General features: G+C 30.9%; 1 protein-coding gene across 2 annotated transcripts in view; it reads right to left on the reverse strand.

The window, feature by feature from the left end:
• SSBP2 (single stranded DNA binding protein 2) overlaps positions 1-16,295 on the reverse strand; it is a 283,441-nt gene that overhangs the window by 167,999 nt on the left and 99,147 nt on the right. For both annotated transcript variants that reach the window (XM_055342209.1, XM_055342208.1), the window contains exon 4: positions 14,037-14,121. In XM_055342209.1, coding sequence (XP_055198184.1) covers positions 14,037-14,121 — 85 coding nt within the window. The remainder of the gene's footprint in view (positions 1-14,036; positions 14,122-16,295) is intronic.

The following is a 16,295-nucleotide window of genomic DNA, read 5'->3' on the forward strand; positions in this document are numbered from 1 at the left end:
AGAACCTGATAATGAAAATATGTGTATCCTGTCATTCAAAAAAATTCAGTACATTGCACATGTGGAAAAAAAAAAGTGTTGTTTTTGTTTTTAAGTAAGCTCTACACCCAATGTGAGGCTTGAACTCCCAACCCAAAGATTAAGAGTCACATGTTCTACCAACTGAGCTAGCCAGGTACCTCAAAACATGATGTATTAAACTATATACTACTGACACTGCAAGAAGTGTAAGAAATGAGTATACTACTTTAAAAATATAATTTACTATTATTTTTTAAGTCCAGATAAGACTACATATCCACCATAATTGTAATTAATAAGATGTCAGTATCTTAAAACTCACAATTATAATTAACTTATATATCATTAAAAAGAGGGGAAGATGCTGCCAAATATTAGACCATGGCATGAAACTTTAGTTGTTTATAAGACACGTATCAATTTCAGAAATGTTTAAAAACACATAAGAACACATGCATTTTTTAAAAGGACTTCCTAGAACTTATGAAATATGGTGCTCATTGATGTAACAGGAAGGATGCTATTATATAAAATCTTCACAATTGAACTGGTAAAGAGTATAAACGTTGTGATATCTCCACTGTTTTTGCACAGTGTGTTGATAGAGCAGAAAATAAGATTTTTCTTGGTAAATCACTTGCCTTACAACATGAGAAGAAATCCTTAAATGTTTTGATATATTCTTATCATCAAAAAGGTCGACAAAATGTAGTTTGCTCTGTACTGATTTTATTAAAGTACTATTCGGAAAACCCACCAGAAAAAAAAAAAAAAAGGAAAACCCACCAGAAAAACAGCTGTAATATTAAAAGAGAAGTTCTTTCTAAAATTATTGGAAATGACTAGCAGACAGGATGTTCCAGATTATCCCTTTTTATTCTGAAAATTATTAGTTGCCCCAAAGATAAAACTCTTTTTTATTTTTTTTCTAGGCACAGAGGAGAGCCATGGTAAATTAAACGCTATTAGCTAAAGGTCTGTCACATATAAACATGGTACATTAGCTTCATAGTCTTGCTTATATTTTTAATAAGCTGAATGAATTAATTTTGACCACAAGGCTACTATAATTCCAATTCTAGGTAAAGTGGCAGCAAAGGCCTTAAAAATTAAATGTTTCAATTCATAATACAAAACAAAAATGTCAACTATTTTAAAATTCAAATATTTCATACAGATAGGCATTGATGACCAGATCTTCTTAATAATATCACTGAACATACAATGTATTATAAAATACATTGTATTTTTCATTGAAAATGAAAATATTACCTGAGAAATCTAATAGCAACTCCTCTAATCTTTCAATCTGATAAAAATGTACTTTTTAATTATCTTTTGATATTTTGAACCAGTTTACTTAAAGACATATAAAGATCACATGTGATAAGAATTCAAAGTATCTTAAAAAAAATTGATCATTGTTTACCTATATATTTGAATTAAGGGGCTACATTTTTTTCCCCTCACTAGAACATTAGTTTAATATATAAATTAACCTGTGACTTTCAGAACTTTCCTAAATTTCAAGGTCTTATCTTCTGATTCCTATTCTCTTTCTCTAATTTTCATTACAATTAAATCTTTTAAAAATTATTTTATTAAGTGGAATTTATATTTCTTGTTATTTATTTTAAAAGCTAATCCTCATATGATTCTTTTAAAAAATCCTCTTTTTAAATAAAAAACTTCAAAAATAAAAACCCTAAATTGAATTACTATTTAACCTTATAAATTACCTCTGACTCAATTCATTGATTCTCCAAAAGAAAGATAGCTCTTATATTTTAATTCTTGAAGTACCACTAGAGTAACATAAGTATCTACCTACTTATTCTTTGCTCAAGGGAAAAACATGCATATTTTTTCTACAAATATTTAATATGAAGATCTATTATTCCTTCTTTAGATTTCTAATTAACTTCTATTATTGGTTAAAATTAATTAATTAATTAATTAACTAATTAAAAGGGCTTTAGAGAAATTGCAGTTCAATCTTTAAAAAGTCCTAATTTTTTAAAAATCTAAATTAAATAAATCAAGTCTAGTTCCCTAAATACCTTCCATTATTGCTATTCTGGTCTTTTGATACAAGTAAGGTAAGCAACAGCTGCTTTTGTTCCAGATAGATATTAAAAGCCCATGAGAACGATATACACTTTAAATTACAGAAAACTATATATAATTATCACTTCTTAAATTTCCTAAAATAAGAAAAAATTATATTGGCTCTTTTTTACTTCAAAGAAAATTACTGACACAATTTTTTTGTCTGTTTTAATTTAGCCTTACTATGACTTTAACTCTGTAAAAAATTTTAAAAACAACAAGAAAGGAAAAATGTTTTAAGCTAATAATCTGAATTAAATTTGAGAAGAGCACAGACGGCCTACCTCATATTTTAAATCCATAAGGTGGAAAATCTACTAAGGTTGGAATTGTTAGAAAAGTCTTTACTAAAGAGGTAGAATTTTTTTTGAACAACTTGTTCTGCAAAGGACGTAAGAGGAAAGCCTGTCTTTTCCCACTACTGCAAAGTGCTCAAGTTTATCAGTGTTTAATAGAATTTAAATTTGGAAAAGAAGTCAGAGAGTTGATTCAGAGAATGTATAGGAAACAAATGGAGCAGGAAGGTCCCTGAGCAAGGGCAATAATTTTTGTTCTGGAAACGAGCATCTTTTCAGATAGGAAAAAGGAATCAGTAGATGATCCAAGTGGTTGCACAACTGTGACACAGCAAAATATAGGAGCTGGCTAAGAGCAAGTAAAAAAGGTAGAAAGCTTCCGTCAGTTACACCTGCCATTAAACTTTATTGGCACTGAAGAAACTAATGTCAAACATTCATTGAAAACACAAAAGCCTAGTTTCTCTCAAAGGTAGAATTAGCCTGAACGTCCCATCAAGTGAACAAGCGGACAGAAAACTAAGCAATAAACGGCAGCTGAAGAGCCAGGAAGAGAACCTTTGAGAGTCAGCTAGCACATGGCCTGCTTATTCATTGCACCCTCCAAGAAAGCCCACTTAAAAGTGAGAGGTTTCCAAGCACACCCTAGATTCTAAAGGACCCAGCAGTGATGCCAGCTCAATTCGATCTTGGTCTGAGATTGAGCTCTCATCCAATCAAGATAGTAAGAATGATTCCCAAATAGGAGACTTAAAATGCCCCACCCACTCAACTCTCCCCACAATGCCTCCAGTAAATAAATGTAAATAAGTAATTGGGAATGTGGACACAGAGATAAAGCTGGATAACTTCCATTTCAAACATGAAATCCTGCTGAGATTCCTAATACTCTGCAAATCTCCCACTGCTCACATTGCCACTTCCTGTGAATGAACATAAAATCCTAGACTTAAAAAAAGAGTAGGCCCTATTGGAGGAAAAACTGACAATGGAAATGGGGATAAAAGATCAAAGGTTATAGTTATGGCGTGGAAAAGGTAAGAAGGGTATATAAGTTGGAGACCTATGACAGGATAGGTTTACAGATTTAACTTACAGCAAGCTCCCAATGTCCTTGTGGAAGACTATTTCACATTAGAGAAAAAAGGAAGTTAGTCTGGTGTATGTGGTTATGTGTTGATGAAATCTGTGTAAGGAAAACACCCCCATAACTTCTAAGACACATTACATTAGAGTTCTATTGTAAGCAATACAGAAGTAATTTTTCAATATCTAAGGCTTTTGATCACAATAAAAACTATAGTATGACGTCAGCTCTGAAATATTTTCCTTTATTTCCATTTTCATATTTATCTCAGAGGTGACAAAGGAAGGATAATGATGACAGGAGGTATACGATGACACATAAAATAAGGTAATAAGGGAAAACAAGAAGAGGGAATATGGAATGGATCACATGTGAGCATTACAACATTCCCATGGAAGTAGGTACTTAGCATAGAAATAGTATGCCTGAAGAATGTATATTCCTTCATCAAATATTTATTACCGATTAACTATAAGCCACTAGACTATAAAATTGAACATGATACATTTTTACAGCTCTTATATATTTTATATATGCTTACCTCCCTTAGGTATCAAAAAAAATTTTTTTAAGATTTTATTTATTTATTCATGAGAGACACACAGAGAGAGAGAGGCAGAGACACAGGCAGAGGGAGAAGCAGGCTCCATGCAGGGAGCCTGATGTGGGACTCGATCCTGAGTCTCCATGATCAGGCCCTGGGCTGAAGGTGGCACTAAACCGCTGAGCCACCCGGGCTGCCCAGGTATGAAAATTTTTACATTTACTTACTTAATAGGCAGGTCAATACATGACTGACTGCTAAAACAAAGTTCTAACGAAGAAAGAGGACTAATATAGACAAATTTCCCTACTTATTAATCTTTCAGAAACTTCTCGAAGAAGTCATGGATCATTTACATCCATTTAGTTTTCTTTCTATATTTGACTCTACTTTCTCCCCCATACAATACATTGCTACTTTCTAAAATGAATTGTGGCCTATATAGATCATTCAGGCATTGACATAGTTTGAAACTCAAGTTTTGCTTCAAAAACCATAAATAGCTTTTGAATATCTTAGGAACTCAACATAGTACATTAACACCAAACAAATGTTATTAGTTGCCTTAGAGTTCAAAATAGAAGCACCCTGAAATAGTGAACTGATTGGGGAAATTTCCTTGGCTATGCAGAACACTAGTTAAGCTATCTAAGCGAGTCTATCCAGTGTGGTATTTATCTCTCATTGGTCTTAATGGTAGCACCTTCTTTCCTAACACCCCCTAAATGTGAGCATTTTTTCCCAAAATTTCTATTCCGAGGCCTCAATTCTTAATTTACCCTTATTCTCTCATTATTTAGCATACTCTTAGCTGAACCTACTTTCTCTATGTTCTTCCTTCCAAATTTCAGATTTCTCTGAAATCTGCTAATGGTATCTGCTAATGAATCTTGGTTCATCAGTCATGTTAACTACAAATTTCAAACCTTTTCTTTCTTCCTTGATTCTCACAACTCATCTTTTTTATCCTTCATTTTCATCTTTTACTTTTTATTGTAATTGCTGCCACCCTAACTAGAGGGCTTTTCAGCTTATACCAAGACTATTAGGGTAGCCTCCTCCTAGTCTTCACCTTTAGTCCTTTCTTTTCTTCAGTTCCTCTGACATAATGCCCTCATATTAATCACCCTAAAATATAACTTATTATATTTTAAGTAAGCTCAAAAAATAATTCTCCATTGCAGACATAACAAAAGTTTTATACAGGATAGTTGAAAAAGTACTCAGGAAATATTTGGAAAATCTCAATTTTCCTGGCACAACCTCACTCAACTTTTAAGCAATGGCATATCTAATAAAATAAGTAGGTTGAACCAAAATAAGCATCTTTCAACTTTTTTAAGTTTTTTGATTGTTCTGGATTCTGACATTGGTAATATACAAAGGAAATAAAGAGAGGCGGTTCCTTTTCTTCTTTAAAAATCTAGATATTTTAACATAATATATCACGCATATTTTAAAGTTGTTTGACTTTGATAAGAAAAATCATGAAACTACATTAAAAATATCTATACCTTCTTTTTGAAGAGATCCCAAGAATTTCCTTCTAGAGAGTTCAAAGATTCAAAAGTTAGCACCTGAGCTTTGAGAACTAATGATATATATCTACTGTGGCTGGCTGCAAATAATTCTTTGTATTATAACAGCAGATGTTTGTGGTTTTAAACCCAAGAGACAGGGCAAAGTATCAAATCATATATATGTAGGGTGGAGGGGGACCCCTTAATACTCAAAATAAATGCAATCAAATTTATAAACATTAAGTCTGAAAATAGGTAATGCATTCTAATTTGTACAAAACGGTGTGTCACATCATTTATAGCCCTGTCCATTATTTCTTAATAACTATTATTTAAATTTCTCATATATATTCAAAGATACAATACTTCAATTTGTGGGCACTTATTTAAAGAGATATGGATCCCTAACCTTACCACCAATGCCCACAGAATCCAAGAAATACAAGAATAATTGAAAACTAGATTGTGGTAAAAAAAAAAAACAAAAAGAGTTTTGCCAAGTATTTTTAATGTCTTTCCCTCATATCAAAGGGGAAAGGAATAAAACACAAGACAAGACTAGAATGAAGTTGTCTAAGTTGTCCAAATAGAGCTATTATTTTTTTTTGGCCTTTTTGTTGTTGTTTAAAGATTTTATTTTTAAGTAATCTCTATACCCAACATGGGGCTCAAACTTACAACTCTGAGATTAAGAGTTGCATGTTCTACTTTCTTTTTTTTTTTTGCATGTTCTACTTTGTAACCCAGCCAGGTGCCCCCAAAATAGAGCAATTCTAAATCAAGTTGTATCATATATGAAAAATAAACAAAGTGGCTATAGAAATATGACACCATAAATCTAAGGTATTTAGATATATTTCACTTTTCCTTTTAAAAATCTCCAAAATAACTTATTACATATGACTTATAAATTTATGCATTTCCTAGTTTTAAAAGTACATTAGAAATAGGTATTATTTTTGAAAGAGTATAATATTTCTATCAGGTTTTGTTTTTATGTTAGGACTCTTTTGGCAACATAACCAGAGGCAGTGTATCATCAGCATCAAAAATAGTAAAGAATAAAGATCTTCCCATATTCATCTTTTCACATTCACCAGAAACTTTTATTAAAAATGAATACATCAGTATGAAGAACGAGATTTAAGATGAAGTTCCTTTAAGCCATATTTTTTGAAAAAATATATTTTCCACAATGAAACAAATTGTCAATAAGGTCATCCTTGTTCTGCTTATCTCATTTCCACATTAGTTTCTTCATTCATTTAAGTGTTTCATAATATCTCTCTAATGCTACAAATTATGCTATAAAAGATTTTTAAGTCGAATCCTTCCACAATGCTTTATAGTTTCTTTGATTGTCTCCTTTATTCATGTTTTCTGTCAAATGACTGACATCACATATTGCCCTATATGAAATCCCAAGATCAAAAGAAATAAGAAACACAGCTGATACTGTTATCAGCAGTACTTAGAAGCCACCCAGAAGCAATCCTAGGTGCAGCGACAGACAAGCTAGAAATAGACACACAGACACCACAGGTAAAGTGGTGAAAGTGTGTTTTCAAATTAACACAGGCTACACAAAACCAAAAAATAAATAACCTACCTTATGCTTGAAAGAATATAAGGTGGTTTATAAGGTTTATACATGGCAAAAGAAATTAAACTGGATCTTAAAAGAAATGAAAACAATGATAGAAACAATACAGCAGAAAAGGTAAAAAGTGAATCTTCCTACATCGCTACCTACTGAGGTGAAGAAAAGCCTATATACTGACAATATTAGTCACACACCTATAACAGTTTTTATCATCTTTAATGGATTTTAAATGTAATTCTATTTGTTCCTAGCCTATTAAGAACTCTAATTTATATGCATTGTTTAGGAGAATTATGGCCTAAGGTGATTCATTCATTTGAGCATTTACTAATTATAGCTACTATATGCTGAAATCTAAACACATATTAGAATTTGTGTGTATTTGCCATCTCTCTTTCCATATTCTTACATACATATATATAAATTCTGATTGATATAACAATATGAAATATAATCTCTCCATGTATTTTACTACTTGATATTTCAAACTTCTTGGGGAAAAGTCTCTTTCACTAGGTGGTAGCCCATGAGAATAGGGATATTTATTTTGTTCACGGTTAGATTCCCTAGTGCCATGCCTCCTGAGATATAAAGCCTTTGCTGTCTGCTTTGATTCATTTGTTATGTCTTTACAGACTACTGTTTTATCTAAATTTGTTTTGAAATACAAAATGAATAAAGGTAGTATTAAATGACCTTCCTGCAACTACCCATCCAGTTATATATACTAAGTCAAGAAATAACAAATACTTATTAGATAATATTTTCATTTAATCATTTAATCATATAAACACCCCATATAATTTGAATATCTCATGTCCAGCACCACAGAGGACACAGGGGATGAAAAAGACAAGTAAAACAAAGCCTAATCCCTGAGGAAGTTCACAAATCATTATAGAAAACATCTCATTATAAAAATCTAATACACAGGAATATTAAGGAGGTACACGGAAGATGTTATCACAGCAAAGGGTGTACTTAAATCTGCAATAGTTTCTTTTTCTTTTATAAAAAATATTTTAATTGAAGTATAGTTGACATACAATATTATTTTAGTTTCAAGTGTGCAAAATAGTGATTTGATAATTATATATATTATAAAATGCTTAATACAATAAGTGTAGTTACCATCTATCACCAGACCAAACTACTACAATAATACTGACTATGCTATACTTTCCACAGAAGTATTTTCCTAAATAATATATGATTATCTGAGAAAATAATTTTCATGAGGTAGGAATAAAAACATTATTCTCCTATTATTTTAATTACATAATATCACATGTTTTATATAATTTTTTTAAAGTATCCCATCACTACAAACCTATAATATAACAAAATCCTTTCTAGATGTTATAAACATTCTCTTAGGCAAGAATATAAAAATCAGTCACATGTTATCAACACTTATGACTAAAGTCTATCACTTTATCCAAACATCTGAACAATTTAAAATATCTCTAGTCTCATGGAACTAGAGGGTATTATGCTAAGTGAAAAAAGTCAATCAGAGAAAGACAATTATATGATCTCATATCATAATTCCACTCATGTGGAATTTAAGAAACAAAACAGGGATTACAGAGGAAGAGAGGAAAAAACAAAACAAAGCAAAAATCAGAGAGGGAGACAAATCATGAGATTCTTAATCACAGAAAATAAACTGAGGGTTGCTGGAGAGGAGGGGAGTGGGGAGATGGGGCAAATGCATTAAGGAGGGCATGTGATGTAATGAATACTGGGTGTTATAGAAGTCTGATGAATCACTGACCCCTACCTCTGAAACTAATAATATATTTTATGTTAATTGAATTTAAATTTAAAAAAATAAAACATGTCCAGTCTCCCAAACTTACAGACCACTGCATTGTCAACATTTATTGAACATCTATTATTTGACAGACCCTGGGGAAGAACAAATCTAATTTTCTGCTCTCAAAGAGCTCATTGTAATAATGTGATTTCATTACTACCACACTAAAGCAATAATATATTTTGGCCCTATCATTGCTTTAGGACAATTAAGGAATCTTCATTCATACCAGAGAACTAAAATTATAATCACTATATACATTTCTCATTAAGTTCAGTAGTATATATTGATACTTTTCTTAGGAAATGAATGAAATTAGAAATAAATTGTAAAATAAAACAACTCTATGTTAATCTGAGGCAGAAAAAAAAGCTAGTAAACATTAATTAACTCCACATAAAAGCATTGCCTGTGATTTCAGGGTAAAATAAAAACATAACCAGTAAGGAGAAAATAAAAGCTAGTTCAATAAACTTTCCAAATTAGTAGGTGTTATTTTTAATCATGCAAGGTGACCATTTACTTTTTAATCACAATATTATTATAGTATCTAATAATAATTTTACAACTCAGATGAACTTACTTCTCACTCAGGATAAACCTTACTGGTTCATGTTAGACATCTCCTAGCCACATGGCAAAATAATTGTTCTATAGTAAAACCTCTACATCCTCTTATAAGATAAATTCCTAATTATTAAAATTTCCTCCAACATTTCTGATTTTATTCTCTACTTCCCTCTAGAAAATCAACAGGTGGGCATATTTAACAGTACCTGTCATAGTAGAGAAGAATCAACAGATTTGTTTGGAGATCATCCCTTTATTTGATGCTATCAGGTCTCAAAGATGAACCATAGCAATACCATAAACACATTAAAAAATACTGTACATATTTCTTTTCTAAAATTATCTTAATTATAGCTTAAAATCTTATTTTAAAATTAAAAAAATACAAATATAGAAAACATATAAGATAAATTTATGAATTTGCAAAATATGATAAAGCAAACACATGGTTACTATAAAGTAACCATCACCATGGCCAGGCAAAATGGAATTTTGCCAACTATCTCAAAAGCCCTTTCCATGAGCCCCATCCCAATCATAACCTCTTCCCATTTCCCATTAGTAACCATTATCCTAACTTGCATAATGATCATTTCCTTGTGTTTTTTAGAACTTTGTCATCCAAAAAGTGCATTCATATACACTATTAATTGTTGATTTCCAAATGTATCATGACTTTACATATAGTATTGCATATAGATGCTAAATATTTAATGTTTTAAAATATAAATGCAAGAAGATCAAGGTTTTACTCATTTTAAATGTTTTCTTTTTTCTCACAATAAAATATGAACAGTGTGATTTTTTGAAGGAAAGAACATTAACTTTTGAAGGAAAGGATGTCTATAACCGTTTGGCAAATAAAATAATAAAGTGACAAAAATCCATATTCTAAAGAAGCAATGGTCAGGAAAACTTAAACTAAAAAAAAAAAAAATTAAACCAAAAGCTAAAAATGTTTCTAGGATAACAACTACCATAAAAAAATTATTAAAAAGTATACAATGGGGGCACTTGGGTAGTTTAGTCGGTTAAGTGGTTAAGCATCTGGCGTCAGCTTAGGTCATGATCTCGGAGTCCTAGGATAGAGCCCCTCATCAGGTTCCCTCTCCCTCTGCCCCTCCCCATAGCTCCTGCTCTCTCTCTCTCTCTCTCTCTTACTCTCAGATAAGTGAATAAAATCGTTAAATAAAAAAATAAAAAATATACAATGTCTAAAAGTACCATCTACTCAGTTTATAGATCTCTCCCTTAATAGGTACAAATACAAAAAAAACAAATGTTTTTCATAAGCGATGCTAAATGCCTACAGTGTATAAAAACACAGGACCACCTCAAATGTAAACTTTATTTTCTTAAGTTTTTTATTTTCTATTTTTAGAAGAGACACTGTAATTCACTGAAAGGTAAAATTTAATCTGTTTTAGAGTAAATTTCCTGAATATAAAATTAATATTAACCAAATATATTTGGAAAATACAGATATATAGACAAAAAATAATAGTCATGCATTATTTCAATATCAAAAAGTAATCATTCTTAATATTTTAGCCTATTTTTTAATTAAGAAGATTATTTGTTATTTTCCTCATTATGCCTCCCCATTATTTCTTCCAAAAAGTAGTCTACATTTTGTTATCCATTCAATCATATAGATAAACAATGACTATAAAATAACAAGACTACTGAGAATATGGGACACCTCTGTGGCTCAGTGGTTGAGTGTCTGCCTTAGGCTCAGGGGTTGATCCTAGAGTCCCAGGATCAAGTACCAACATTGGGCTCCCTGCATGGAGCCTGCTTATCCCTCTGCCTGTGTCTCTGCCTCTCTTTCTCTGTGTCTCTCATGAACAAATAAATAAAATCTTAAAAAAAAAAAAAAACCTTAAAAGTAAATAAATAAGTATGAGAATTTTACATGCAAGTATTTTTTTTATTCTAAAGATGAAGGTATTAAAGAAAACTTTTATCAGAATGCCTCCCAAGAGTTACCTTAAAATTCAGTAGGTCTACCTAATAATTACTACTTAGAAATGGTTCCATAATGAACTCTAATAAAGAAATATAACATTCTAGAATTTTACTACAATCTTATTATTTGTTTCTGTTTCCCATTTTCTTCCCTGAGTTTTTCAAACTTCTATATCTACACATTAAAGATGAATTATGTTGATCATTTTCAGAAACTGTCACTAAGTCAGAAAATCCTACTCATGAAAATTACCAGTAAAGTAAGCTACAAAAAAGTGTATTTCTAAAAACCCAATTATAACATGAAATTATGTAAGTCAAACTCTTTCACAAATCTCCATTTTAAAAAAATTGGAGATGTATTATCACTGAAAATAAACTGGCTTAAAGTTATAATAAAAATGCCACCTAAAAAATCAAATTTCTTAAAACTAATACTTAAGGTAAAGTCATAAAATATCTAATAAAGCATGTGCTAATACTCATAATGTATTTAAAAATCCAAATACTTAATTTTTTCTAAACTACATTTTCTTAAGACCAAATTACATGCTAAGGGGTTATTCTTCCTTGAAAATCTATTCTAATCTATTTCACTATTTCTAATATAATCTAATCTATTTCACTCGTGCCTCTAGTCAATGCTCATTTTAAAAAACCGTGAAATATTTAAGTGGGTTCCTAAAGTTAGTAAGTGTTAATACTCTTTGAAATACTGAAAATGCCTTATGAATGCAACACGTATATGACAACGATGATGATGAGGCTCTGACAATGACAATGATGTATCTAATGCTTCTATGAGACCTATATTAGTTCGATATTCCTTATAAGACCTCCATGGTGAACAGTAGGGTGCATCTTCCTCTACAATAGAATTATGAAGAAGTATTTATATAATTAATTTCTTAAAATGTAGATTCACAAAAATTATGGTCCTTGGAGTACAATTCTGGTATTATTTAAGGCCATCTAGTTATCAAAGTTAGTGAGTATTTAAAAAGTATTTCCCATGACTGGTACACCACATCTGGGTGTGTCTTTTTGGTGTGGGAGATATATGATATGAGATGGAGTATCCATCCCCCTCTAGCCAAATTCCTTATTATCTTGATGGTTGGGTCTCTGCTCTACTTTCTGCCATACCCAAGGGTAAATATGGAAAACAAGATTATCCAGATAAATACTATGTCCTGGGCCCTGCCTTATCTGCCTTTTCTCTACTTTTTCTTTACATGCAGAAGCATCCCTTTCGCTCATCTTCTCCCCAAGAGGTATTATTGTTTACTGCATAGCAAGCTCTATGAATATAATCAATATCAGATGAGGCAAGCATGAGCAGTCACGTTAACCAGTTTAGCACAAGGTTAAAGTATTACATAGTCCCTTCCAGATTCCCAAGACTTTTACTTCTCTTCAGCCTGTACACTTTTCTGTACACTTTTCCTTATGCTCTTTGGGGGCTGTAATGTCCTGGCTATGCCTACTCTTTAGTCTAAGGCTGAAGTATGTCTTTTGGAAGAACAAGGTCTTTTTTCCCTTTTGAGCCCAGTTTTAAGGCTATTCACAAAGAATGATGTCCCCCTTCTATCAACTAAAATAGCTCTCTGATTAAGTTTTAGGTAGTCACTACCAGATGACCTCAGGTCTCAGTTCCATTTCCACTTCCTTCAAACTAAGGACACTGGATTTCCTTCCTCCCAAACTCAGGTTGCCCTTCCTTTATGGTCAATTATGCAAACAGTATTTTCCCAGCCCCTTCACAATACCATCTTATTTTTAAATGCATTTTTTTCCCTAAAAAAATCTTGCATTTTTTTTCCTCCTCCTCTTTTTCTACAGTTCTACTTCCTGATACCATCGACTCTCTAAAACCACATTTGCAGTTCTTCTAACAAAATGCTCAATATACATCACCTAGCTATGGATAGTACATGCCCTTCCTTAGGAATTAAAAACAATTTTTAACTGCATTTTTGTTTTTGCACAGAACCTTTTGCTCTCTTGTGTTTCCTTTAATTCACAATAAATTTTATTTGTAGAAATGAATTCAGTGTAATGGATATTTAGCTTTCTAATATATAATCCAAAGGTATAAAAAAGAAAAGTATATTATCATACATTTTTTCAATCTTACGTACAAAAGAGGAACTTATCATTTACAGAATTCTTATGACTCCTTTTATGGAATACAGAATTAATACTTAATTTTTATAAATCTGAATTTTCACAAATCAGGCATACTTATAGATAAAAAATAAAAACCTTTAATAACTTGGCATTTGGACTAACCTCTTATCCTAAGATTTTCAACAAGACTTAAATATTCATTTGTATTTCACTTTTAAAGTTATAACCCTATTTCTCCAGAAAAAAAATAACAGCCAATTTCTTAAAACCAAAGGAAAAGAATAGATGGTCCAATACATTTTTCAGGAGCAGTGATTAAAAAAGAAAACTGATAATATGACTTAGTAAAATTATATATTAACTCACATAATCATGGAAGGCTTTTGCTTCACTTGAATGTTCACATGTTTCCCGTCTTTCTGGAGCTGCACAGTAGAGATCCCAAAATACACTAAAAAAGTAATTATGGTAACATTAAGAAAATCATATAACACCAAAGGAGAGATCACAATTCCAAAAATTGAAGACACGTATTATTCTTTATATAAAAAGTGTTTTCTTCTTCAGGACAAATATTTCTTTAAAAGGTTTAAACTCAGAAAAGGTTCTTCCTGCAATAATAGGGTATAATCTAGCTATCTCTCAGAAATGCTAAGATTTTTTCTAAAAGGATAATTTTTAAAAATTTTAAACTGTCATTCTTAATTGTCTGTTTATATCACTTAAACACATAATTGAAATAATTATAATGCTTTTCATAATTTTCCCATGAAGAATAAAAACAGTAAATAATATCCTAATTTAATTATTAAAGAATAAAGTAGTTCATTATTTTTTTCAAGATAATTTTGTTGTCCAACTGCCAGGCCAATATCCTGACCATTAAATCAGATTGTTCAAACAAATATATGTTCTTAAAATATCCTCTTGTTTGCCCTTGCAATTTCCAAAATAGGCTAGTAATTTTGAAGATTCAAAAAGTTCATGTTCTCTTTTTTTCCTTCTATTCAAGAAAATGGGAATAAGCAAGGTGAAATTGGTTAGGAAAAAATAATTACCCTGCTTATAAAACTTATGTCTCTGATCATTCTTTCATCTGTAAAATTAAAAATGAGCGTAACCAAAGGATTCAAAACTCAGGAAAGCAAATGTCAGAAATACTGTAAACGAACAAAGGTAATTATACCGATCAACAGAAATCTTTTTTTATTATACATTTTTCACTCTACAAAAATTGCAAAGTAGACTAAATCAAGTAGTTAAGAGCACAGGTTTTGGAACAGGATATATCTCAGACAGAAGCCAGCCCTGCCAATTAATTACTAGCTCCAGTTGCCTGAACAAGTCAGAAACACAATTTCCTCCTCTATAAAATGGGGTTGTTGAGAAAATTAAATTACATAACATAAACAGAACATATGACATAGAGTAAGCATACTAGCAATAATATAATCAACACTGTGATTAGCTTGTATAAAAGCTTAATATGCATACATATTGTTAGGGCAGGTCATTGTACCAAGGACACAGGTAACGATGGTACAATAAAAACTTGGTAAATTAAACCTGGCCTCTTTGGTTTGGCCCTTAAAGACTCAGTCTGAATTTCTCTCTCCCCAGATAGAAGAAAACATTCTGTAGGCGTTATAATACAATGAGTTCAGTAAAATAAGATTACCTTCAAAGGTGAAAAATATGAATGATTGAACATTGGCATTTAATTTCCTTTTAAGTTTCTACAATAAACAAGGAGAATAAAGAAAAAATAATTTGAGTAAACTTCAATTCTTTTAAGAGAAGGAAATCAGTTAAAAGTTGTGCTTGGCCTTCCTATCTCCCTTTTTGTATAAAAAGTACAAGAATTAAAGATATACAAAGATACAGCTAAAAATTTTCCACCTGCATCTAGTGTGTTATGAGTTATAGTATATTGCAATTATTCTTATTTTTCATGTTAAGGAACTTCAAAGCTTTTAAACCAAAATTTCAAAATGGTTGGTAATCTTTAAACTGTATTAAGTTTAATCATAGAATATTATGTGCAGTATTATAATACCTTAATATCTCTTCTTATTCACTAATTTTCTAGCAAATGTTAAAAGATCCCTCTTATAAATTTTCACATTATTATTTTTAAAATGTTTCTTACAAAGTGGACTGGAAGAAAACCATTAATTTATTATTAGATTACATCCTAAAAGTTATTAAATAACTATAAATAAATGATTATTTATTTATACATATATAATTAAATTAAGGTTTTACCCTGGAATAGTAACATTGTTCTATTTCTATTTTTTGGTTTCCCTGTATGGATTTAATCAGAGTCAAAAGTTTACAAGATCAAGATGAGGGATAATAAAACAATTTAATAAAATGGGATAACTTTATATGTGGTATATTTCTGACAATCCTACATTACCCATGTATGATCTCCTTAAAGAGCAAGATACATACCCTTTGAAGACATTTACCAAAGAGAAATACACAGTTCTACAATAATAATTACAGATATTAATACTTCACTTTCAGTTCAGGATAAAACAACCAGAGAGAAGATAAAAAGGAAATGGCAATTAAACAACATAATAAACTAACTTCTCAAGTGCAATTGAGGCATTTTCC

Source organism: Nyctereutes procyonoides, unplaced genomic scaffold (assembly GCF_905146905.1).
Source record: "Nyctereutes procyonoides isolate TBG_1078 unplaced genomic scaffold, NYPRO_anot_genome, whole genome shotgun sequence".
Taxonomy (NCBI): Eukaryota; Metazoa; Chordata; class Mammalia; order Carnivora; family Canidae; genus Nyctereutes; species Nyctereutes procyonoides.